General features: G+C 35.3%; 3 protein-coding genes, 1 long non-coding RNA gene and 1 pseudogene across 7 annotated transcripts; 2 read left to right on the top strand and 3 right to left on the bottom strand.

The window, feature by feature from the left end:
- Positions 1-13,185: 13,185 nt before the first annotated feature.
- Positions 13,186-16,648, bottom strand: LOC130722261 (psbQ-like protein 3, chloroplastic). Of its 3 annotated transcripts, none has more exons than XR_009013848.1 (3): positions 15,747-16,515; positions 14,618-14,879; positions 13,186-13,645 (listed from the first exon to the last, which is right to left on the bottom strand). XR_009013848.1 is itself a non-coding variant. In XM_057572945.1 (3 exons), the coding sequence occupies exons 2-3, from the start codon at positions 16,197-16,199 to the stop codon at positions 14,784-14,786; spliced, it is 549 nt and encodes a 182-aa protein (XP_057428928.1). In that variant the 5' UTR covers positions 16,200-16,203; positions 16,531-16,648; the 3' UTR covers positions 13,719-14,783. The 3 variants fall into 3 exon arrangements, 2 of the variants coding, with proteins under 2 accessions (XP_057428928.1, XP_057428929.1); XM_057572945.1 differs by lacking the exon at positions 13,186-13,645 and adding an exon at positions 16,531-16,648 and having other exon boundaries at positions 13,719-14,879; positions 15,747-16,203; XM_057572946.1 differs by lacking the exon at positions 13,186-13,645 and having other exon boundaries at positions 13,719-14,879; positions 15,747-16,203; positions 16,299-16,516.
- A 994-nt stretch (positions 16,649-17,642) lies between these two features.
- Positions 17,643-22,093, top strand: LOC130722262 (uncharacterized). Of its 2 annotated transcripts, XM_057572948.1 has the most exons (3): positions 17,643-17,841; positions 18,669-18,757; positions 21,838-22,093. In XM_057572948.1, the coding sequence occupies exons 1-2, from the start codon at positions 17,701-17,703 to the stop codon at positions 18,735-18,737; spliced, it is 210 nt and encodes a 69-aa protein (XP_057428931.1). In that variant the 5' UTR covers positions 17,643-17,700; the 3' UTR covers positions 18,738-18,757; positions 21,838-22,093. The 2 variants fall into 2 exon arrangements, with proteins under 2 accessions (XP_057428931.1, XP_057428930.1); XM_057572947.1 differs by lacking the exon at positions 21,838-22,093 and having other exon boundaries at positions 17,650-17,841; positions 18,669-18,963.
- LOC130724842 (protein LEAD-SENSITIVE 1-like) lies at positions 19,537-20,409 on the bottom strand (annotated as a pseudogene).
- A 748-nt stretch (positions 22,094-22,841) lies between the features above and the next one.
- Positions 22,842-24,424, bottom strand: LOC130722260 (protein LEAD-SENSITIVE 1-like). The gene is made up of 2 exons (XM_057572943.1): positions 24,009-24,424; positions 22,842-23,563 (listed from the first exon to the last, which is right to left on the bottom strand). The coding sequence occupies exons 1-2, from the start codon at positions 24,100-24,102 to the stop codon at positions 22,938-22,940; spliced, it is 720 nt and encodes a 239-aa protein (XP_057428926.1). The 5' UTR covers positions 24,103-24,424; the 3' UTR covers positions 22,842-22,937.
- On the top strand, positions 24,411-26,293 carry LOC130722263 (uncharacterized). The gene is made up of 2 exons (XR_009013849.1): positions 24,411-24,575; positions 24,679-26,293. It is a non-coding gene; the product is annotated as an uncharacterized LOC130722263 (long non-coding RNA).
- The last annotated feature ends 729 nt before the right edge of the window (positions 26,294-27,022 follow it).

The following is a 27,022-nucleotide window of genomic DNA, read 5'->3' as shown; positions in this document are numbered from 1 at the left end:
GTTCTGCAAAGAAAAGTGTGCGCAGTTCAAACTCTAACATATAATTTCACGTCTATAAGTGTTCCTAAAAGCTACTCATCTAAATATATACTCTAAGCTGTGAATATGATAAATGAGGGTTGTGCTATCCTTCACCCGTACGCGTCCCTTGTGAATCAGATCCGTGTCTTCCTGGCTCGAGATTGGAATGTTGTTTGTGTTCATATCCTACGTGAGGCGAACCAAGTTGTAGATTGTCTAGCAAATGAATCTCATGTCCTCAGTTTGGGGTTGCACTGCTTTGAGACCCCTCCTCCTAGCTGCTTGAATCTTTTGTTTTTTGATCGGATGGGAATCACTTTCCCTCGCACTATCTTAGTATAGTTTCTTTTCTTTTCCGGGCATATCCCTCCATGTAACCAAAAAAAAATATATATATATACTCTAAGCTACTCATCTAAATATGTACAACTCGTCTTTAGGTATGAAATGCTCATAGGAGTTTATGATTTAGTTTACATCAGACTCAGGTTAAGCCAGATTAATAATAGATTTAAAGTCTATTTACTTAAAAATGTGGCTTGAGTCACTCAGAAAGTATTGTAAATTTAACATATCGACATATTTAAATAAATATTAGGTTTAAATACTCTAGAGGTCCCTGAAATTGTATGGCGTATGAAAATAAGTCCCTGCAAAAAAAAAATTCCGATTCCGGATCCCTGGAATTTCATTTTTAATCGAAATAGGTCCATATCCGTGTTATGAGCTTATGTGTCACAAATTTTACCTTGTCGTCGTGTCCACGTGGCTTTTTATATTTATTTTTATTTCCACGTGGCTTTTATAATTTTCAAGTCATATATATATATATATATATATATATATATATATATATATATATATCTGATCCTTCTCGTCTTGAGTGAGATAATTATCCCACCAACCTTTGAGCTGGCCACAGAAACCAGCAACCAAGACTTCAACGATAAGAGATTCAGGACAATTGTTGGCGGTAACATAGGCAGTGGCTACCATAGTCATATTTTGGAGGATTTTGGTGATGCCATACTCGTTTTCACCATCAATATTCCATTCATAGACATTGTTGGCACTGAAGCTTTTGAAGTTTGAAGATTCTTCTAAAAGAATCTTTACCATAGGGGATTAATATATTTATTTATTTAAATTTTCTATTTTTCACATCAACATTATTAACACTAATAACCCTAAATGAATCACTAACTTAATTTTAATCATTAACTTAATTATCACCAAACTAATTACTGCCCCTACTTCCAGTTTTAGAGTAAAACCCAGAACCTTGCTATAATGTTCAAACACAGGCTACAATCTTCTCCATCTTCACGCTATTAATTCCAAAACATGCTCACACTAGAGCATCCAGAACCTTGCTCCTTCTCTGTCACCCTCTGCCTTCTGTCGAAGCCACCGCCATCACCTTCTTCTTCCATGGTTGTGCATCCCTTGTTGTGGAGAAGCACCCATAGCCGTCCACGCGACCAGCCACCACCGGAGATCTTTCTTCTGTTTCCAACGAACACGAGGCAGCAACCACCGTGGTCTCTACACCCTGGTACCAGCGAGTACCGTCGCACCACCACCATCCCCCATGGACGAAGTAAAACAGAGAAGACAAATCCCCAACCACCGCCACCTTCAACCCTCGATCTCCGGCGAATCACTCATCATTTGGAGAAACCAACACCATCATTGCACTCCCCTCATCGTCCGCAAAAAAACCCCTCAACCAATTTTCCGTTTCGCCGCCCTCCGCCATTTCGCCGCCCCCGGAGGCGATTTCCGGCGAGCCTGCCGACCTGCAACTGTGTCTCTCACGATTTCCCTTTCTCTCTCTTTCTCAAGTGCGGCCAGGGTTTTATGTGAATGGAGAAAGAATAAGAGGTAGGATGTGGTGGCTGGTTGGGGGAAGAGGAAGAAGTCCAGGTGCAGGAAGAAGAGGAAGGAGGAGAGGGTTTGATAATAATATGTGAAGGTATAGAGGGTGTAGGTTGTGGGTTTTGTGACGTTGTTGTTGCTGTTGGTGAAGGTTGTGGGTTGGTTTTCATGTTGTTGTTTGTGTTCAAGTTGGTTGTCGATGAAGGGAGAGAGGGGGCTGGTGTTGTTGGGTTTCTGGATTGGGGGAGATGCAGGGGAGAGGGAGAAACTGGATTTATGGGTTTAGGTTAGTTCTGATTTGGCTTGAATGATTTAATTTGTTAGGGATTAGGAATTAGGGATTATTAGATTTAGGGATTAATTTTAAACTTAAAATGTTTAATTATTATTTATTAATCCATGTATAATAAAAGAAAATTATAAAATCCACGTGGCATTGATGACTGTGCAAAAATAGAGCCACATAAGCTCATAACACGGGTAGGGACCTATTTTGATTAAAAAAATATTTCTAGGGATTCGGAATCGGAATTTTTTTTTTCAGGGACTTATTTTCATACACCATACAATTACAGGGACCTCCAGAATATTTAAGCCTAAATATTATTCCCTCTGTTCCAGAAAGTTTGTTGTTTTGCACCATTTTTCAATATCCCAAAATATTTGTTGTTTTAGAAAACCAATGCATTTTTTGCTAATTTTTTCCACCTATACCCTCATTTAATACATTTTCTCTCACTTATCACCTTTCATATTAACCAACCACAACTCTTCTCTATTAATTACATTATCCTCTATCTAAGTATAATTTAATAGTTGCACATCATACTAGTAAAATTAAATAAGGGCAATCTAGTCAAATATGCTATCAATAATTGTTTTCTTACTCTTTGTGCCACAACCTTAAACTACAAACTTTCTGGAACGGAGGGAGTATTAATATAAATTTATTTTATTATTTTAATTATTTATTTTACATTGGATTTTTATCAAAAAAAAATATTAAATTAAATACTTAATGATTTATTTGTATAGTTAAGTATGTTAGACTCGAACATGAACTTTTTAATGAATGTTAGACCTATTTAAGAAAAAAGTCCACAATACCCAACTTATTTCTACTCAGAGGTGGAAATAAGTTAAATTAGACTTTATACTTATTTAAAAGTTTTTAGATCCGACTTGTTATTTGTTATAGATTATTTTTAGAACTTAACCTTTTTAAAAGTTTCATTTAATTTGATAGTCTATTTAACAACCTATTCTTTTAACATGATCTAGCCTAAGCCTAATATAGGTTAGGCAATAAGACTATGTCTCTTTCATCCTTATTGCTACCCTCCATATTTCTGTTCCAGCTCATTTCAATATATCTAAAAAAATTATGAACAATGAAATCTTAATAATATATAAAGCACATCCACCAAAGTGGGCCACACCGTTATTTAATTTCCACATATTTTCATTTCATTGGTTGTTACTATTGAATTTCCCAATGTCCTAATCTTATTGGTCCACATTAGTTAGTTTTCATTGGTCCAAATTAATGAGTCAATAAACCAATAAATAAATCATTAAATACCACATGTTTATGCAATACGTTTTCAACACAAAATTTGAGCGTGAATCATCATTTTGCATTTATTTTTAATGTTTATAAATGGAAATTTTGACAAAATTAATTGAGCACAATCAATAAATCATCATTTTGCATTTATTTTTAATGTTTATAAATGGAAATTTTGACAAAATTAATTGAGCACAATCAATAAATTAACTCAAAAGATTCATTTCATATGAAGGAATATGCCGATACGTTTCTATGCAATTCATGATCAAGAATTAATATTTGATCTACGAATTAGGATATATTTATGACCTCCAATTCAAATTCAGTTTTGAATTTAAAATTTTCTCATTTAATCTTGAATTCAAAGTGAGCCATATTGTAACCTAAATGCCACATGTTTTTATCCTATTGGTTGTTACAATAATTTTCCAAATGTATGAATTTGATTGGTCCATATTGATGCATTTTCATTGGTCCATATTAATGACTCAATAAATAAAGAAATTAAAAACTAAATCATGTTTAATTAGGAATTAGAAATATGATTTAAAAAAAAAAGGAATTAGGAATATACTAACAAAAGTTGCCACATGTGGAAAATAATCATTTTGCCGGTAATCATCTTTTTCAACCTAAAATATTATGTTGTACCAACTCAACTCAAGAAAATGGCTATTGATCTTTTTTTGGTTGGTTCTGATTTTTTGATGGTCTACTTTTTCTCTTGATGTGGATTGTATATCTCTTATTCCTCATCAATTTATAATATTATTTTGCTTTCGAAAAAAAAATATAAAACTCACCCACCAAAGTTAGTCATATTGTAACCTAAATGCCACATGTTTTTGACCTATTGGCCGGTTCTTACCATGATTTTCCACATAAATTAGGAAATGAAAACAATAAATCATGCATATCACACCTAAAAATTTGAAAATAAAGCTTGCAATCCTACAATTTCTCATTTCCGTTTAATATCTCCTTTTTTTTTATCAAGTCTATTCATTAATTTTTAATTTTAATTACTTACACTTACAATTTTTTCTAACACATGTTTTTTTCTCTTCATATTTGTAACACATGTTTTCCAATCCCATCCACAAAACAAAATTTTCATTATCACGAAATGATTAACATCTTTTTGAAATAATAAATTTTACTAAAAATATATTTTAAAAATAGTCGTTCATTAAAAATATTTTAAAAAATATTTCAAATATGAAAAATTAAACACATATTCTGAAAGTCACAAAACCGAAAATATGTGATACATAAAAAAATCAATTATTCTAAAATCTTAATAATATATAAAGCTCATCCACCAAAGTGGGTCACATTGTTATTTAATTTCCACATGTTTTGATTCTATTGGTTGATATTATTGAATTTCCAAATGTCTAATTTTGATTGGTCTCATATTGTTGACAAATCATGGAGATGAAAACAAGGTGGCAGTTCCGTAAATAAGTAGAGTTTTAAGTGAAACAGGTTCTAAACTTATAACATGAGTCCATGATCGTGAGTTCGAATCTGGTTGAGATACATAAATAAGAATTTTGACATTTGGTCCATTTGCACTTTGCAGTGTACATCAATAAAAGTATTCTTTTATACATTTTTTTTACAGCAAGTATTTTTTTATACTGTTTTTCATGCTGTCATCGATAAAAATAATGTGATTAGAGGACTATTTATACTGTTTTTTGTGTTGTCAATATATTAAATATGTATTATAAGTAGTATATTAATAAATGTATAGTACACAACAGTATTAACAATATACATATTTGACCGTCAAAAAACAATATACATATTTACTTTTAAAAAACAATATACATATTTACTCCATAGAAAATAAATATACGTTTTTCCAAAAAAAATAGACCTAAACCTTTGATAGAAAAATATATTTATATTTATATATTAATAGAAACACAAAAATCGTTAATATCATTAAATACATATTGTAAAAAATTATTTACAAATTGTTCAATAATGAATAGAGAAAAATATTATCCTAAAAAAATATACAAAAAAATTATCATTATCCAAAAAAGTTGAAATTTATATAAATTATTCATTATTTATTATATTCAAATTATTTTATGAATATTATAGAAATAGTTGAATCAAACACATTTCCAATGAAGTTGCTTTCTTCTCTTATTTTTTTAGGCATTATGTTTCTAAGTCTAAGTATTTTTCTACATGATGCTTCCAATGTACAATATACATGGATGTGTGTTTGGAGATATTGATGAAAGGTTTCGTGCCAAGCTATCCGCAATACTTGCTTCTATCAACAATGGAGCTAGCTGCATTTTAATGCCTTTGTTGGGAGAAGGCTACATTTTAGTCCAGAACGCATTTAGAGAGATTCGTATCAGTTTAAATTTGTTGTATTGTTGGTCTATCATACACTATTGAACTGATTTTCCCTTTATAAGAAAAATATACTAATATACTTCTTTGGTCTGACTACTCTGAAATGAATAGAAAGGACTATGAATCCCAATTAGATTATAATCAAATTTATTATTTGAAATATTTCTTTTAATTCTTATTTTTTCTTTTGTCTTTTATTAGGCTTTTCTTTTGAAAAACCAAGGGAAAAATATTAGATAATTGAATCACAATCTAAACCTAATTGTGTCCCCTTATAAAATACCATCTTATTTTTTTGCATAATACAAAATGCATTCCATCATTGTTTTCTCTTTTGGTTGGTTGTAGACACAAAGTATAACAGGACCTATGACATCTTTTGATAGTCATTTACCATTTCAGCTACTGTTAAATTCTGAGAGGTTTTCATTTTCATATAATTAGTAGTTTAAATGTGAAGCACTCTTCACAGAGTAGCGGTATATTGTCCATACTTGCCCTATATTTTCCTCTTTGATTTTAGCTTTTGGGGAAAACATAGTCATCCTCAAATTTTCAATGGGTAAGAGAATAAAGTATGTGAAGAATTATGGGTTCTTATGACATTGATGAGGTGGCATATAGAATTGCTCCAATATCATGGATGACATGTCAGAAACAAATCAAGCCAAGGGATTGGTTGTAGTTCCTCTATATAATAATAGACCCTCAAGTAATATGCGTTAATGTATTTTTATTTACAGGTTTTTTACTGAAAGTATGGATCTGGAATGATCACATCTCACGAGATCATGCATACATGGCTGGGATGGCGGGAGACAGGTCTATTTTGGTAAGTGAAAACTTAATTTAGTTGGCACTGTTTGATTAATGTATTAGTTTGAAGCTACTTTTGTGTCTGTTTTATATTTTGGTCCATGTGTGTGTTGGTTGGTTGAATTAGGCTAATCTGAAATCGGAACCTCAAAGAATCAAGGCGCAACTGGACATACGCAACAAGAATCTAAAAGAAGGAAATTGGCAGCAGGCAGGAGGAGAGAGAGAGAGAGAGAGAGAGAGAGAGAGAGAGAGAGAGAGAGAGAGAGAGAGAGAGAGAGAGAGAGAGAGAAGGTTGATTGGATACAAAGAAAGCTAATAAAGTGGTTATATTATTGTCAAACAAAAGCTATACATGATAAGCTTTTAAAAGTTATTCTAGAATTTTAAAATGTAAATTTAAAAAAAAAAATGATTGTGTATCAATTTCATACTTTAGTCTATGTTGTCACTTATCAAGCACTCTCTTCACAACCTGATGCAGAATTGCACAAGATAGTGAGCAAAGCACTTCATTCATATAATTTTGGTCTTCTATATTGAATATTTTTCTGCTTCTATTCTCAAATTTTAGGGGTAGTTGATGGAGCATGAACTTTATTCATAAGAGTTCATATCCAAGTGATTTGAAATGTGGAACTATTGACATTGAACATATTGGAGTGGAACATATACACTGTCACTTCCTTTGCTTTTTCTTATTTCATCACAAGTTGCCCTCACTGATGTGCAATATAGAAAGGTAACAATATTTGGATAAGTGAAATCTTTTACTAATATAATTTCATAAGAAACTGACATTAGTAGGTACGTACCAGTATGTGCTTGAAGAAGTAACAATATAATAAAATGAAGCCCCCATTTGAGTTGTTGAGAAAAGGAGAGAGGGTGTGACTGCCAGTGTTTACTTTGTGCTTTTCACTGTGTAATTCATATATGTAACTTTTGTACAAAGAGTTGTTATTTTGTTCAGATTTCAAATGATTGATTCTGAAAATATATTTCTTTGGAAGATGTAAGATCACTTCTCTATCAGACCCTGAGAATTTGTGTTGAAGATAGTTAATTTTGGAGAGTACAATTGTTTTAGGAAACAAGGTGATGTCTATTTAGTAGGAGCTCCTCCTAATGGTGTTTTTGGGGTTCGACGCATCGACGGCGACGGCAACGCGGTTGCCGTAACGTCCGTTTGTTTTGCTCGTTTTAGAATTCGAATTTTGCACCTGTTCACGAAGGGTCGCAATTATTCACATATTTGTTGGTAACAGACATAATTTATGAAGGGTCGCAACCTTATAAATTGTTCTGTTTTTGCCTATAAATAGAGTGCATGTTCAGAATTCAGAATACAATCATATCCTCTGTTTTCCAGAAAAACACTTCGCTGCATTTCGAGTTTTCATTAGTCTTGTGCAAACTCGAATCAAGGCTGATTATCCTGGGTATTCCTGCATCCAGTGGCGGATCCAGGACCCCGGGGTCAGGGGTTCAAAATTTTCAAATGAGCACATCGATAAAAATATAATTAAAAACAACTTAAAAACATTTGGGACATTGCACAAAAATACTAACCAAAAAATCACTTGAAAAATCACTCTCACGTTTAATTTTAAAAAGAACTCGGAGCTATTTGAATCAAGTGGAGGTTCTCTTGGATATGGATATAATAGAATTATGAAGAAACCCAAATCTCAATCCCCAGATTCATTAGATGAGACACAAGTCTAACAGCATGAAGATTACCCCATGTATACAGAGAAGACGACAAAAGAAATCATTGAAGTTAAGAAAAACAATAATTGTGAAAATTTGTATAGCAGATAAGATGTTCCATAATTCTAGACATTGTTTTTTTTTTGAAAATGAAAATATTTTAGAAAGGAAGTGATCTTGAGAACATACTCTCTCAAGTGAGTTAAACAACAAAGGAAGATACAAAGCAAAAACAGAAAAAAACAGAACAAGAACAAAAAGACTAGAAAGCTAGAACCAATCTATCTAGTACAACAACTAACTAGAAAAGAAAAGAGCAACACCTAGTCAATCTCCAATAAGGCGAGCAAGCCAGCATAGCATAGAAATTGACAAGAAACCAGCAAAGATGTAGTGGAGAAACTGCACCAAGATAGTTGCTGCAACATCTTAGAGAAGATAAAAACATGAATACAAACTCACGGGCCCCAGGGAGAAAGAAGCACACGCCAACAGTAACAAAGCATTTCAATTTTCTTAACAATAGCCCAGGAAGTGAGAGAGAACAAATATATATTGAATTATTGATGACCTTGCTAAAGTATGAATTAATCACCTCAGTCCACAATCCCATTATAGCACCAATTTTGCAGTTCTGTAACAGCTCAAATTTCACAACATCAAACTTTGCATTTCTGCAATAGCTCAAATTTACCTTGTGCCTGAACTGGGAACTCCAGAATAAGACCAGATTTGGTGTTCCCTTCCCCCTCTAGCCCTCCCCCTCTCTGGAACCGTCCCCCCTCTAACACACCATCATCATCTTATTCCTTTCCCCAATCTCTCTAGAACCCCCTCCCTCTCCCTCACTTTCTTACCCAAAACTGCCAAAAGTTGCTCACCACTCAATTGGTGCCTCTAAATCCCAATCAATCTGAACACTATCATTCTATTTCTATCAATCTAATTTCTAAACCATTCAAACTAGCATTGCACAAAAACACATATGTAAACCCATTTCTCTACAAAACATCAAAATTCAAAACCAACTCAATTAAACTCCACATCCACCATCTGACCATCACATATTCACATTCATACCAAAATAAATAAGAAAGAAAGAAACCTTGACTCCTTTGAGTGCAGATTCCCAACGCTGGCAACTCAGAGCACTAAGAGTTACCCTCTCGTGAGATATAGAGTTTGAGAGGCGCGCGGTGGTGGTGGTGTGGCGTGGCGTGGTGGTGGGTTGGTGGCCGGCGGTGCGCCGTGCTCGACTGCTTCAGTGCGGCCAGACCTAATGAGACTGTGAATTTCGAGAGAAAGACTGGGTGAGAGGAGCATGAGTCTGTCTGTGAGTGTGTGTGAGAGAGAGAGAGAGAGGTGTAAGTGGGGTCATAGGTGCAAATAAAATTTTTCAGGGGGTTCAAAAAAAAATCAATACAAGGGGTAAGTAGAATTTTCTTTTTTTCAGGGGGTTCAACTGAACCCCCTCACTCCTACGTGGGTCCGCCCCTGCCTGCATCCAAACTCTAAGACGAAATTCAGAGAGTGCTTGAAATACTTTAAGGAAAGTGATTTCATCACGATCAAGCCTATTCAATTTTTTCTAACACAGGGTCCGTTCCCCTGGCTGCCTGCGCCGTCGCAAAGCGCTTGCTCTGGTTGTTCACCTGCGATTTCAAGTCCGTAAGAGTCGCGTTCAGATTTTGGTTGAAGGTGGACAAGGTGGTGGCGTTGTACTGGCTGCAACCCTTGTTGATTAACCGCGTTTGAGGGTCACCCAGTGCACCGTCAAAGCTCCTCCATGACCACAACAAGAACTGGGTCAAGGCTATGAGCTTGTGTTGCAGTTGCAGCATAGTCTGTTGTACGAGGAAAGTAGGAAACTAACTGTATTGAAAATTTGGGAGAAAAGATGAAGACTGTGATGGAAAATGAATGGTGTTTTATAGTTGATGTTGGTGCTGTAAACTGTGGACAAAAACAGAATAGACTTCGTTGTCAACAACATGGAGTGCGCAGGGGGAAGGTTGGTACTATAACACTAACAATTAATGAGGGAAAGAAGGACTTTGCTTATATCCATTTTCAAATTCCCCCACTTATATATGGAACAGATTTGGATCACTTTTTTTATCTGCTTTTTAAAATTTACTTGTTCCTGACTTGTGTGTTGAAATATTCATAATCCTTGATGAGGTTGGGAAGAGTATCTTTAGACTTGCACAGTTGCACTTAAGTCTTAGCCAATATTAGGTGACATTCGGTCATAAGATAACTCAAGTGATTTGGTTAGAAGTACATGTTATAAATAATTTGGCTCTTTGTATCATCAAATGACCAAGTATTTACAACATATTATGACAAATAAAACATTATTACTTTTTCATCTGTCTAAGTAACCCATGCCTTTGTACACGGTTTATATAGAGTTGTCTAATAACTACATGACTTCATCGTACATGGACTTGTTAAATTTTCTCATGAGATAAGTTAGATAACCCAATTTATGGATTGTGTAGAACTCAGAACTCAATATATATATGCAAGGCAAAGCACGAATATGCTAGGCAGATCCTGGCAGGGCAAAGCACGACATAGTTAAAGACGGATCTCGGAGTTGCAAGGCAAATCCCAACAGGGATACCTTTATAAGGTATTATGATGTTCAAGTCGGATCAAACAATTTTCAAAGTACACGAAGAAGATCAATATACAAGTATAAAGCTAATCATATACTTAATGGTTGCGTTAAATGCTGACCATTTTGTCTATGTTGTATATATATAACGACTTACCCAAAAGGCATATAACCATCCATTAATCACGGTAATTGCCCAAGGCCAATCTCGGGTACATGTGGGCAGCTCGGGTACATGTGGGCAGCAAACTCAACTTTCATATGATTTTAGCTCTCGTGATAAAGTGTCTTGTTGGGCCAAAGAAATACTCAAACAAAGGAGATGGTTTAAAACTGGGGGATAAAACTCCACATTGGTCTTTAAAGAGCAAATCATAAGTGGACTAGACACCACATCTTTCACCCAAAACCTTAAGGCATGGGTGTATGAGTCCTCACACTTATAAACCACTCAAATTTATCATTATCTTCCAATGTGGGGACTTACTCACACTTGAATTCCCAACATTCTCCCCCTCAAGTGTGAGTCCATCTCAAACGAAAGTTGGGCTTTTACTCATCCAGAACCTCAGAGGCCGTCATTCCGGGCTTGTACTCCTGAGTCTCAAAGGCCTAGGCCCATGGTTAAACAACCATCGTCTCTGATACCACTGTTGGGCCAAATAAAGGGCCCAAACAAAGAGATGATTTAAAATTGAGGAATAAAACTCCACATTGGGCTTTGAGCAAACCATAAGTGGACCAGACACCACATCTTTCACCAAAAACCTTTAGGCATGTGTGTTTGGATCCTCACACTTATAAAGCACTCAAACTTATCATTATCTTCCAATATGAGACTTACTCACACTTGAATTTCCAACATGTCTAAACTCATATTTAGGAGGTCTCAGAGTAGTGAAAGTCTCATTTTGGGCCTTTGGATATTGGTAAGTTGGTCAGACCAGAAGTCGGCTCCAGCTCAGCATGTATTATGTAAAATATGTTGAGATTTACTTCTCTGCCAGCTTAATCAAAATAAATTTAGTTTTGTGTAAGGTGCATGGTGCATCTGATTTCTAAACCATGCATGCTCAGCTACAAACATATACAAAACCAACTTTAACTTTATATGTTTGGTAATTTACTAAGGTTGGAGATTTAAGTCGTAATGATGAATCATTATGATATAATGATTTGCTTATATAATTATTCTCTTGCTTAGATGAATCTTCTATGATTTCTCTCTAAACTCTTCACCCTTTAGCCTTTACTGAGAAAATATTTTCAGTCCTCAGTTGTTGCTCAAGACTTGGTTCTTCTTATCTTTATTCTTCTTCAGTTATGCTTCCCTTCCTTAAAATAACTTCTAGTTTAGAATCATTAAAGAAGGTGAAAGTAGTGATAGCTTTATTGAGATCCTTGAGGATAAATTTATAATCGGACTTTCCAAGTTCTTCACCATATTTTTTTGTTGATAGGTCGATGAAAAGATGTTCAACTCTACATCCCGGCTTCAATGAATTCTAGTTAGTGGATTGATACTGAGATTTTAGGCTTAGCAAGTCGATTTCATGAAGGTCCAAAAGAAGAATTGAAACATGGGGCGAGATAACAACTTGCGGAGAATTATCTACAAAATCATTATTGTTAATTGCAACAATACAAACAAAAGAGAAGCAAATTGAGAATATGATGAAAACATATCATTTGTCATATAATTGTATGACTTGGTATCAAAATTGATCCCCATATATTCATATTGATCATTTATATATATATAATAGGCTTAAATAAGTTTTTCGTCCCTAACCTTTACTAAATGCTTGACATTGGTCCCTCGCCGGAGTAAAGGTGGGTTTTAGTCCCTAACCTTTGTCAAAAGGTTTGGTTTTGGTCCCTCCGGAGCTCTGGGTCAACGCCGGAGCACCGGTGGCCCATGTGGCATGGCCACGTCAGTTTAATGAGGCTAGGTGGAATTTTTTTTTCCATTTAAATTCTAAAAAAAAAAATTAACTATTTCTTAACACCATAATTAAATCCATCATCTTCTTAACCATTTCTTAACAGTATACGCATTTAGCACAAAGCTTTCATTTAAACCCAGAAAAATGAAAATGAAAGGATTCACATTGGAAGGAAGGATTCACAGGATTCACCAGGATTAAAGATTGTGCAAAATACTAAGTTAAGCCAATAATTGAATTAAGGGGTGCCTCCCTTAGTAACAAGACCAAAAACATGGAGAATAGAAGGAGATTACATGACAGAGGCATAAGAAATCAGAGGTAGAAAAACAATAAACAAAAGCGTGAGCGAGCGAGGCAGTGGAATTCATCCTTCCTTTGTTCCAAAACATCACAGCAAGACAAAAAGGTGCCAAAATCTCCTGTGCTAATCCCGCTTGCACTCAACCACGCCCCCCAAAGAATAAGTAAACGAACAAAAAGTAGCCATCTCCCTCTGCTCGCGTCTCTCTCTCTCTCTCACTCGATGCTCAGATCCGTGGTGCCATTCTAGGTTGCAAATTCGGATCTTCTTCTCTCTTGAATGGTTCCCCTTTTTTCCTTTGGGTGTTGATGTGGTGGGGAGGAGGAGTGGCTTGATGCGTGTTTTCTGTGTGGAATGGGAAGGGGCGTGCAACAGATACATATCTGGTTCTGATGATAAGATGAAGAAGAAATATTGATTAGGATGAAGAGTTTTAATTATGGGTTTTGATTATGTGATTTTTTTTTAATATTTTAAATGAAAAAAAATCCACCTGGCCTCATTTAACTGATGTGGCCATGCCACATGGGCCACCGGAGCTCCGGCGTTGACCCAGAGCTCCGGAGGGACCAAAACCAAACCTTTTGACAAAGATTAAGGACTAAAACCCACCTTTACTCCGGCGAGGGACCAATGTCAAGCATTTGGTAAAGGTTAGGGACGAAAAACTTATTTAAGCCTATATAATATACTTGAACAAAATTATGTTGTCATAAACCAATTGAAGTTTTTTTTTTTGAATAGATAAACCAATTGAAGTTAATAATGGAAAATTGATATATTTAGGGACCCAATTAGGGTAAAAAAAACATGACACATCCGACTGAAACACACTTCAGGATCTAATTAGATTAAAAAAAAAATTAGGGACCCAATTTGATTCGAAAATTTTTTAGGGACTAGGTTTGATTCTCTTATACTCCCTCCGGTCCTATTTATAAGCATGAAAAAGAAGAAAAATCTTGGTCCTTTTTATAAGAACCAAATGAAAGTTTGAGCTATATTAATTATTTTTTTCCAATGATGCCCTTATTAATTCTAACTTGTAAAATGTGTCTCATTAATTATTCTCTCTCTTTCCCACTTTCCAATACTAATAACAAAGGGTAATTTTGGAAGTTTATTTTGATTCAAGACAAATTTAATGCATTTTATCTAGTTTAACTACATTTCTTAAATTATGTGAATTTTTTTTTTGCTGCTTATAAATAGGACCGGAGGGAGTACAATTTTAAGGACCAAAAGCATATTTAAGCCTATATTTTATTCTCATAGTCTGTATTTATCTCTGGCTCTTGATGACAGTGAGGCTGAACATAATTCTGTGACCACATAGAATTGAACAATTTCAGCATTCTTACCTAACTCTCCAAGATCAAACCCATGATCTGTATATAACAGGACAATTTTTCAGTTCAGCTATTTCTGAACCTATATCATTGACTACTTCACGTCTTGCACCAAGCAAATTTGGGTAGCTGTTGACAGAAACTTGCTGAGATCTCCCATTATCAATAGGGCAGGGTGTTAGAGTATGGATAAAATGTCATTCACAGCTACAACAATGTTCTCGTAACGCCGCCAGATTTCCGGTACATCTTTGTCCCTTGCTGCATAATCTAGCTGCATTATTTTTCACCATTGGAGAACAAATTGTCAATAGTGACTATGATGTTTGTCAAAGATTTGAGGCAAACCCAGAAATCCAACTTGAAGATCAAGTCTCAGTTTAATATGTAGATTTCAAGTAAGCATCTTCTGTTGGAAAATTCGTACAATCAATTAAAAACCATGCACAAATCAGCTCTCCCAATCAACAAGAACAGATTAATAGTAGATCATTTGTCAGTAAGTATAATCATCAAACTTGACTTTACAAAATGAACAGCTTCACTTGGCTAATCCCTCCCTGGCCCATATCTCCCCTTTTTCCTATGATTTTATATCCTTTGACTTTATCCTTTATTGTGTCATGATAAATTCACGTATTTTGATGGATCTGTCAAAAAGCCACCTTGCATTAAATAATTGATGGAGCAACATACATGGGGTTGAACCACTTTTTAATTGGATAATATTATGATTTTAGAGAAAGTAAAGACTATGTAATGATCACATGTCTGAGCCATTAATGACTATGAAAATGAACATGCACCCTCCACTTTCATGATCATGATTAGCTGATTAGGATCTTCACCTCCTGTTTGGTGTCCTTTCACGTCTCACCGATCAAATTGTGTCATGTAAATTAAAAAAACATGGATATGACAGCTATAACGTTACATGAGTTGTTTTTAAATAACATAGCACAATTTGATTGGTTAGACAGGATGGGAACAATAAACAGGAACTAGAGATTTCTTTTCTAAGAATCAACTCTAACATTCATAAATTACTCAAAGAAACTTCTACCCATAATTAATTTTGACTTTAGAATGAAGTAGAAGAAGTTCAAAACATGCATGAATATGGACTTATTAGAGCACTTACTCTAGAAACATTGTTGAAGAGAATAGAAAAGAGATTTCTTAGTTGGGGCCTCTCACTTCCAGGCTTGCTTTGGATAATGGCATATAAGTCCTTCCTCAGGAGTGCAGAACTTTGTCTCAATGCCCTTTGTGCTGCTTTCCATGACTCTGCCCCTAACAGCTCTCTAACTTGTAACAAATCTTGTGCATGAACCTTGGCTCCATTCTGTGCCTCTTCAACTGTCAGATCAGGGGCCATAAATGCAAATTCAGATGCATATGCACTCTGTGAACTAAAAATGCCCTCTCCACCCAAAATCAAGGAAGCCATAGCTGCCAAAACCCCCACCCTTCTACTGATTTTCAGTGAAAATTCCTTCTGCTGGGAATGCTGGAAAGAAGGTTTGACACAGAATTTGCATGTTGGAAGCAAGTGGGTCAAGTTGGGTTGCAGGATGAATGATCTCAACACCATTGTTCTGTGAACTCACCCCAGACAATAACATCAAATGCATTAGTTACATCACAGAAATTGTTATTCCAAAGTTTAAAACAATATCTTTAAGAAAATTACAGTTATATATGATTGAACATGAATACATGATGCTTGATGATGAATATAAGTATATAACACGGCAACTAACAACACTGCATAAAGAAAATAATTTCAATCCACCCAAAAGAAATTGAATGCAAATTTTGTTCCTTTTTGTTAGAGAAGTTGGAATTCTAAGACATAAAACTAGAACAGTAGAGGAGGAAATAAAAGGAAGTGAGACAGAAGAAGGTTCAAGTAGGCAATGAACCTTATCTATCCAGATAAATGACGCCAATGACAGTGCCTAATTGAATGGACGAAAATCACCAAATTTCCCTACAACGTCCACATTTTCTCTTAGAACGAATGCTCCTATTTCTTTTTCTTACACAATTTCTGATAAATTAGGCAGTGATCTTATCTTTTTTTTTTTTTTACACTTAGAAAATAATTAAGATCATTATCTAATCTAAGTCTATAAATTAAAAACAACTTATTTTAACAACAATTTTTCTTCACGAATCAAATTTCAAGATTGTTATATGGTGGATCAATTTAAAAATGATACACCTTACAATATCCCTCAAATCTCATCATTGGTTTTTAAAAAAATGATTTTCTAATCTTATTTTCTTTAGAACAAAACCAAAGTAAATAGTATCAAAATAATTTTTCCCTCCACTTTGTAAAAGATTAATTCATTAGTTTTTTTTCCAACAAATTCTTGAGGTAGGCTAGAGAGCACTGAAGTACTTAGTCTTATGATCCATAATTTGTAATGAGTGAAGATGCTTTAAGAGTTGAGTCACCACTCCCTTATGGTTATGGTTGTTAAGAGTTTTTGATAATTTCATGTAACTTATTGAATAGGGTGGCGCCATTAACCCATATGCGAGTTTACATCTGACCTAGAAACTGCAACTATTATGGTTGCACTTTAATTATGAGGGAGGAGATGAGGCTCGTGCTCGAGCCAGGTTTGAGATTGCCAAACTCGGAGAGTACAATTTCCAGTTTGATTTTTCAAATTTTGTTACTTCTAATATTTTATAGTCAATTACTTGTATCATTGTCAAGGATGTAAAACACACCATTATATGGAAGTTTCTTTTTTCCTTTGTTATTTTCTATATGTGTTTTAACCTTCTACTGTAGTTGTTTTATTTGTTTTTCAATTCTCCAAGTGCAACGAAAAACATGCCACTCTAATTGTATCGACGTTCTAAAAACTAGATCGAACTCATCCAGATTAGGAACCGGTCTGGTTAACAAGTAAATTTAAAAACCGATTAGAAGCGATCAAGAACCATTGAGCCGGTATAGAATCGGTGAAAATCGGTCGAGTTATATATTGGACCGGGTCGGGTCGACCAATGCCCAATTCCACGGTTACTTTAACAGGGAGAGAGAAAGATTGTTGGATTTGAAGAAAACAGCGATGGCGAGGCGAGTCGAGACTCGGAATGAATCGGGATTGACTCGGGTGGTTGAATCGGTCTTCGCCTTTGTGAGACACGCAGAGTTTGAGATCCTCTTCTTCCTTTTCTTCTTCATCGCTTATCTTCTCTTCAAAGACATCGTAAGTTTCCCATTTCTAACCTTCCTTCTTCCCTCCCTTTCATTTATCAATTATCACTTACCCTCTTGTGCCTTTTCTTCAAATTTTCATTCTTTTCTATCTGGGTACCTGCTATTGTAGAATAATTTAGCTGAAATTTTAACATCATGTGTTAGGATCTCAATTATATTGGGAATTGGGAATTTATATAATTGATGGGACAATTTTATGAATCATCTGAGTATTTGGCAGTGTAGCATATATGTGTTGAATTAATTAATGAATAGCTTGATGCAAATTATATTTACACATAGAGAAGAGAGGTCCAAAACACTACAAGGGTTTCAAATCTTAATTTGCTCCATGATAATTGGACAATGAAAGCATTTATTTTTCTTCAGATTAATGCAAGGGAATAAGGGATACCCTCCTGGTTTATTTAGAATATCTCTTTTGCTTGGAGTGCTTAACATAAGTTTTAGTGGTTTTACTAGTGTTAGCATGAAATTTCAATATGCAAAATGCCCTTGTATTATGTTGGCTTACGAGCGTCTCATGTTTCAATCAATTTATAGTTGATCTTGATAACTTGAAATGCTTGGCAACATTGAATTCGTGTGTGTTTGTATTTGAGTTACTTTCAACACGAAATTGTTACTTCTACTTTTGGTGTCTTGGAATGTGTGCAAAGTTGGTTAGAAGCATATGAACTGAATTCCAAACATAGTCGAACATGTTATGTTCTCCATTAAACTCAGCCGCCTCATTCCTCAACTTTCAGCCCCATGTATCTTATGAATTGTGCTTTTAGCAGTGTGTGTTCTAATAATTGTTTGCATCAATTGCAGACCTCAAGGCCTGAGTACAATCAAATGTTTGTAAAGAAGCCTGGTGGACCAGAATTTTGGCCTTTTTAGAAGGATGGATACTTGTTCAGGTTGGCCTTCTATGCCCGACCTGTGATGTTTGGAAGATTTCCTTTTGTAGTTGTATCTTTATGTATGTAACTTGTAGGCGAAACATGTGAAAGTATCACAAATTTGAAAGTATCACATTCCACTTAGTTGTATATCAAATTCAACCAAAAAGGTTTACAGCAATTTGTTTTTTCCTCTTGCTGTCTCTATTTCATCTTTATTCTTAGATGTGTGTTTTCCCCTAGCCTAAAGATAGAAGTGTTGGTACGGATATCTGCACTCAAATCTCAGATGTGGTTACTAAACTCCATAACCCTATGATATTTTTGTGTTATAAGATTCTGTTGATTAGGGACAGAACCAGAGAAAATATGTAAGGGGGTGAAATTTTAACATAGTATTATGCAAAATTAACAGTCACTAATTGAAATATGCAGTATAAAAGTTTCTGACGGCGAAAATAAAACACTTTTATAAACTTTTTTTCTCCTGGGGGCTACCACAACATCTTAGGTCCGCCCCTGCTGATGACCTTAATCAGACTTGATTGATGAATCAAAAGCATTCTTTGATGCAAGCCACTTTGATTGACTTTTGTTTGTCGATTCATTTATTAGACAGTTATTGATTGCTTGAAGATTCTTATGCTTTTTATTTTACCAGCAACCTGCCTTCCACAGTATTAATTTCTCAGTAGTGTTCCTTCGACTGTGGAAGGATGGCAAGTCCAAGTTTTACCTTAATGAACATTATAGTATTACAAGTAGCATTGTCGTTTTCCATAGAGAAGACATTGAAATGCAAACAAGCATATATTTTGCACAAGCAACGTTGAACAAATAAGAGATCAAAAGCAGATGTCTTAAAACATATTCAGGAAACATCTTAGATATAATAGAAATTAACATATGAATTATGAAAGCTGAATAGAGTTTAACCATCTACGCTATCTTCTCCACTGGAACTTTAGTTCTGTCCCAGCGTAGTCCAATATCAGAAAGCAACCAGCTAGTACAGTAGGAAGCTCAACCAACCCAATTCAACTGAAGTGGTAAAGATGCTACAGCACCAGCAACGCAAGATGCTGCTTTCCCGCCCCCGCTTACACTGATGTTTTGCCCACAAGAAGCCCTGTCTTGCAGTAAATTGCAAAGTGTATACAGTTATTCTTGAAGACATGGTACGCGTCAAATCCGTTCTTAAGAAGAAACCGCGCACGGTTGAGGACTTTTTCAGCTGGGTCAGCAAGGGTGCGGGTACCCCCTTTAACTTTGGCTAGAAAAAACGGACATGAATCACCATACTCAAAGCGATAAAGAGCACCCCCAGAAAGAAAACACTCCAAGCATGAAGCGATTACACCATCAGTTCTTGTTGGGTCAGCACCACATGTTGGGCATGGAATCTCTGTAGGACAAGAGCGAAGTAAACTTCCAATGAGACGGTCCAAGACAGTTCCTGTTCCGGTCTGTTGGCCTGCTCCCTTGGTGAAGTGGATCACCTTTCCCTCACCAACATATATTCCTGGTATATGACATGAACGGTTGGAGTTCAACTATACAAGTGTGACATTGAATGAATAATCAAGAGTTCTCATTCCAACTCAAAAATTGACTGAAAACATAGGTTCTCAGCCCAACTCAAAATTAAAGTTTGAAAAACACATACTCATTCTTACTATGCATAATATGGATTATGGAAAAAATGTTTTTCTATTCTAGAACTGTTCTGAATGATATCTATCTTGTTCTGAACAAAAAGTGTAGTTAAGACTTAAGGTTTGTGATATAATACACAAGTCATTCACAAAGTTGCAAATGTGAAAATTATGTCTCAAGTTCACATTAGGATGAGAATAAGACTATGATAAAAACCTGTAGACGAATAATTTTTCCTATATGTAAATGAATATATATATATAGAAAAATCCCAAAAATGGGTAACGATAGAGCAAATATAAGAGTAATAAAAGAGAGAAGAAGACCATGATGTGGATAGAGGTAAGTCTGCCTCCAGGAGAAAATGTGATCGCCAGGATTCAACTGTGTACGATCAATCTTATTGGAAAGCAGTCCCATTTGTGTGTTATGCCAGCAATGGGTAGAGGTGAAGAATGGAAAATGGATGATAGAAAAAAGGAATGAACATTAACATGGATATATAAGAACGAGAACAAGTTCTTAAATTCCACCCCAGAGAAACGCAATCGCTTCCTTCCACTTCTTCATTGTTCAGGCAAACGAGGTGACATTTGGAGTTCTCTATAGGATGCATTCATTCATTCTAGTGTAGCAGTATTTGATGGGACGTTGTATTTTCCAATAAAGATCATAAATAGCTCAGTGGCAATGCTAATTAAGGTGCACCAAATTAGTCATTATTTTAGGCAAACTGGCAAAGTATACTATAGAGGTGTGTTGAAGAACATATTACATATCACTTCAAAGTTTGATGGCTATGGAGGCACACTCGTTTTTTCAATTTTCAAGATAAAATAAATTAAAAAGCATATTCTTTTTATGTATAAAGGTCGTAGAAGCTCATGAGTTGCAAGGTCGTAGCATTTATTTTTCATCAGATTAATGCAAGGGATACTACCTCCTGGTTTATTAAGAATATCTCTTTTGTTTGGAGTGCTTAACATAAGTTGCGTAAACTAGTGTCAGCATGAAATTTCAAAATGCCCTTGTATTATGCTGGCTTACAGCATCTCAGGTTTCAATCAATTCATAGTTGATCTTGATAATTTGAAATGCTTGGCAACAATGAACATGATATGTTCTTCATCTAAATAAACTCGGTCGCCTCATTCCTCAACTCTCAGCCCCATGTATCTTATAATTTGTATCTTATATTAAGAATATCTCTTTTGTTTGGAGTGCTTAACATAAGTTGAACTGTTGAAGTGGTTTTACATGGGGTGTAAACTAGTGTCAGCATGAAATTTCAAACTGCAAAATGCCCTTGTATTATGTTGGCTTACAAGCGTCTCATTTTTCAATTCATAGTTGATCTTGTAAACTTGAAAAATGATTGGCAACGATGAACATGTTCTCCATCTAAATTAACTTGATCTAATAATTGATTGCATCAATTGCAGACATCAAGGCCTGAGTACAATCAAATGTTTGTAAAGAAGCCTGGTGGACCAGAATTTTGGCCTTTTTAGAAGGATGGATACTTGTTCAGGTTGGCCTTCTTTGCCCGACCTGTGATGCTTTGGAAGATTTCCTTTTGTAGTTGTATCTTTATGTAACTAGTAGGCGAAACATGTGAAAGTATCACATTCCACTTAGTTGTATAACAAAATAAAGCAAAAAGGTTTACAGCAGTTTGTTTTTTCCTCTTGCTGTCTCTATTTCATCTTGATGGGGCTTTTGTCTCCTTAGATGTGTAATTTCCCCTAGCTTAGAGAATAGAGATAGAAGTGTTGGTACGGCTATCTGCACTCAAATCTCAGATGTGGTTTAGGGTTTACTAAATTCCATAACCTTATGGTATATTTGTGTTATAAGATTCTGATGACTAGGGACGGAAACAGAAAGCATGTGTTAGGGGGTGAAATTTAAAGCAAAATTAGCAGTCACTAGTTAAAAGATGAAGCAAAAAAAAAATTAAACTGAACTGGTGAAGCAAAGTCTATACACATCAATTTTTAGCATTCTTTGATGAAGCCACTTTCATTGACATTTGTTTGTGTATCAGTTAATGAATCAACAGTTATTGGTTGTTTAATAGATGAAGCAAAAGAATTTTTTTAGCTGAAAAGGTGAAGCAAAGTAGATACACATCAATATGCATTCTTTGATGAAGCCACTTTCATTGACATTTGTTTGTGTATCAATAGTTAATGAAGCAACAATTATTGGTTGCTTAAAGGTACTGATACTTTTTAATTTTTATTTTAACAGCAACTTGCTTTCCTCAGTAGTATTAATTTCTCTATCCTTTCTCAGTGGTGGTGTTCCTGCGGATGTGTACGCCTGTTAAGTCTAAGTTTTGCCTTAATGAACATTATTGTATTGAAAGCAAATGTTTCCATAGAGAACACATTAAAATGCAAACAACCAAATGTTTTGCACAAGCAACATTGAACAAAGCAGAGATCAAAAGCATGAGATTAAATTGCCAAATTGTTTGTCAAGAACATCTTACACATAATAACATATGAAAACAGAAATAGAGTTTAGTGCAACCCATCTAGCCTTCCCTAGCCATCTCGGCTATCTTCTCCACTGGAATTTTAATTTTATCCTTGCGTACTCCAATATCATAACTCAACCGGCTAGCACAGTAGGAGCCACAGCCAACCAATGACAGACCACCAATACCACCAAGAAAGCCTAAACTGGTGGTCATCAATCGAATTGGTGACCATGCTATAGCATTAGCAGCAGCATAGTAAGACGCTACTTGCCCGCTCTGGCCCCAAACAAGAAGGCCTGTCTTACAGTAAATTGCAAAGTCTTCACAGTTCTTCTTGAAGACATCGTAGCCACCGAATCCATTCTCAAGAAGAAACTGGGCGCGGTGGAGGACTTCTTCAGGTGGGTCAGAAGAGGCAAGGGTGCATGTACCCCCTCTAACTTTGGCTAGAAAAAACATACCTGAGACACCATACTCAAAGCGATAAAGATCACCACCATTAAGAAAACAGTCCATGCATGAAGAGATGACACCATCAGTCCTTGTTTGTTCACCACATGTTGGGCATGGAATCTCAGTTGGAGAGAGCAATGAACTTATGATGAGACAGCTTCCCTTTCCGTTCTCTGGGTCTGCTCTCTGGGTGAAGTGGATCACCTTTCCCTCACCAACATATATTCCTGGCATATAACATGAACATGGTTGGCAGAATTTTTAGCATCATCCATACATAGACTGAAAACATAAGTTCTCAGTCCAACCCAAAATTGAAGTCTGAAAAAAACACACTGATTCTTTTTTTTTTTGAACAGAACATACTGATTCTTACTATGCATTAATGATATGGACAAAATGTTTTTCTATTATACAATTGGTCTGATTCTCAATGATATCTATCTTATTCTGAAAAAAAAAGTGTATTTAAGACTTTGTGATATAATACATAAGCCATCCACAAAGTTGCAAATGTGAAAATTAAGTCTCAAATTCTAGAAATTAGAATGAAAATAAGAACAAGAATATGATACAAAGATATAGATTTTTTTTGATAAGCAAAAAGATATACAGTAGTAGTAATTCTTTTAATACTATATCTATATAGACTAATAGAAGAGAGAAGATGACCATGATGTGCATAGAGGTAAGCCTGCCTCCAAGAGTAAATGTGATCGCCAGGATTCAACTGTCTCCGATCAATCCTATTGGAAAGCAGTCCCATTTGCCAGTGATTACTGATTAACAGTTATGCCAGCAATGTCTAGAGGTGAAGAATGAAAACAATGGATGATAGATGAAAGGAATGAACATTAACAAGAATATATATAAGAATGAGAACCAAGTTCTATTCCACCCCAAAGAAACGCAATCGCTTCCTTCCACTCAGGGGCGGACCCACAGCCAAGTTGAACCCCCTGAAAAAAGAAAAAATTATACTTACCCCCTTGTAATGTTTTTTTTTGGAACCCCCTGAGAAGTTTAATTTGCACCCAGACCCCACTCTCTCTCTCTCTCACACACTCACAGACTCACGCTCTCACGATTCTGCTCTCACGATCTCACCACGCCCTCACCCTCACCCTCTCACTAGGTCATCAAGATTCAAGCACACACGCGCGCACCACCACCGGCCACCACCACGCCACGCCACCACCGTCCACCAGTCTAGCCGCCCCTCTGCGGCTCTAACCCTAGGTATGGTTGATTTGACATTTCCCTAAATTGATTTCCTTTCTCAAGCTTGATTTTTCCAGGCAACCATGAATATGATTGATTGATAATTTAATTTTTGGGTAAGGTGTCTATTGATTGATTGGGGAAAAACTCAAACCAGAAATATTTTCAAGAATGGGGGAAAACTCAAACCAGAGCTGTGGATTTTGCTGTCAGCACCTCCCATGGCTATGAGTCTCTATTGGTAGAATTATGGTACTCCTAAGGCTTGCAAAATGGTCCTTATACCATGTGCTTGTTAACTCATGTTATAGTGCAGCTAGGAAAATAAAGAATTGTTTATGTGTGTCCCTAGCACTTTGAAATGGGGTAGAGTTTTCTTCTTTGCTGTGCCTAGAGTGATGGTAGAAGGATGTCTCAAGGTCTCGCTGTCAGCACTTTCTCTTGGTACTGGTTTGCTGATGTTTATTACATTGAGGGCCTAGCTTCTCTTTTTCTGGTTATGTTGTATTGTGCTACTGGTTTTCAAGGGGTTTTGGGCTGTATTGGACGCTGGCTATTGTTTCTGGGTTTTAATTGTTTTATTGGGTTGGTTGTTTGTATTCTATTGGCACCCATAAGAATATCATCATCAAAAGACATCATCGGAAGACTGGAGAGAGATGCTAATCTTTATGCCTTGCTAGAGGAAATCAACAAAGATCATGCTGGTAACTGGTAAGTGGTAAGCAACTCATTGAAGAGTTTTAGAGAAAAGATTCAAATGGAAGATCCAATTCTCAAGAATGCTTTGAAGCCTAAGTTCAGCTAATCGTCTGTACCAAGCTTAAGAAGCTGTTGAACAAAATCCCCCAACCAGAAATTTCAATCACATTGTTATATCCTTAAGTTCGGAACGCACATGAATCAGAGAAACTTGCTTATAATGATAAGAATATCTAATAAGAGCACTTTTGGAAGTAGGCTTGTTCCAATAGGATCCAAGCTTTCTATGATTAGAAGAATCTGCTGAAGAAGTTCTGCATTGCCTACGCCATTATGAAGATCTGAACAGTCATTTAGAAGAAGAAGGAGTTGTAGCTGAGATAAAGAGGCGTTGTTGATTGAAGCAACCAATGAAGAGTTTTTTTTCCCAAACATTTAGAGACCAACAATTGTCACAACTATCCAGGAAACTAAGAGCCTTACTATCTTGAAACTTTATGAGCTCCTTAGATCTCTAAAGTTGCATGAAATGGAGCTGAATAAGAAAGATCAAGAAACAGGAAAAAGGAAAAACTTTTGCTCTCAAAGGAAAGGAGCAACCTCAAAGGAAGAAGAAATAGAAACACAAAAAATCCGCACTGCTCTGAAAAAATGTGCATGTAGTCTTTTTTTAATTATATTTTTATCGATTTGCTCATTTAAAAATTTGAACCCCTGACCTAGGGTCCTGGATCCGCCACTGCTTCCACTTCTTCATTGTTCAGGCAAACGAGGTGACATTTGGAGTTCTCTAGGATGCATTCATTCATTCTACTGTAGTGTAGACGTGTAGTAGTATTTGTGGTGGGACGTTGTATTTACCAATAAAGATCATAAATAGCCCTCAGGTGCACCAAATTAGTCATTTTTGTAGGCAAAGTAGAGAAGTGTGTTGAAGAACACATCACTTCAAAGTTTGATGGCTATGGACGTGTTTGAATACACATAGGCACACTCTTTTTTTCAATTTTCAAGACAAAATAAATTAAAAAGCATATTCTTTTTATGTAAAAAGGTCGTAGAAGCTCATGAGTTTGAAAAAAAAAACTTACATTTATGGCATATTTGTTTCCTGTTTTCAAAACAGTAAAGACTGAAAACCCGTTTGGTATGACCTGTTTTCAAAAACTGTTTTCATTTTCAGTTTAAAAAAACTAAAAAACCAAAACAGCTAAAAGATGTTTTCAATTTCAGTTTTCAGTTTTCAGATATCAGTTTTCTAATTGTGGAAAAACATGTCATTCAACTTGTTTTCTTATTTTGAAAACTGTTTTTAAAAATTCTTTTTGAAAATTCTTTTAAAAATTGAAAACAAAAACTGCAACCAAAGGGTCTGTTTGATTGTAGTTTCCAAAAACTGTTCTGAAAACTATTTTATGAATCAATTTTCAGAAACTGTTTTTGGGGAGAGATTAGAGAAAAAACCTGTTTGATAATTCAAGTTTTAAAAAATGTTTTTGAAATGAGAAAACATAAAACTTGTTTGGTAAAATCATTTTGAAAACTAAAAACTTGTTTGATTGTGTTGTTTTCTTTTATGAGATTTTGAGACTAAAAAATGGACGTATTAATACATTTTTAGATAAGTTAAATTTAAAAAAAGCACTTAAATACGTTAAAGTAAATTAAAATTTAATAACTACCAAAAGTGTCAAATTGTTATATTACAACTTGATGACAATGTCAAAGTGATAACATTTAAAACTAGTGCAAATCATAACTAA

Source organism: Lotus japonicus, chromosome 6 (assembly GCF_012489685.1).
Source record: "Lotus japonicus ecotype B-129 chromosome 6, LjGifu_v1.2".
Taxonomy (NCBI): Eukaryota; Viridiplantae; Streptophyta; class Magnoliopsida; order Fabales; family Fabaceae; genus Lotus; species Lotus japonicus.
The sequence above is the reverse complement of the archived record's forward strand: the minus strand, read 5'-3'. Positions and strand labels throughout refer to the sequence as shown.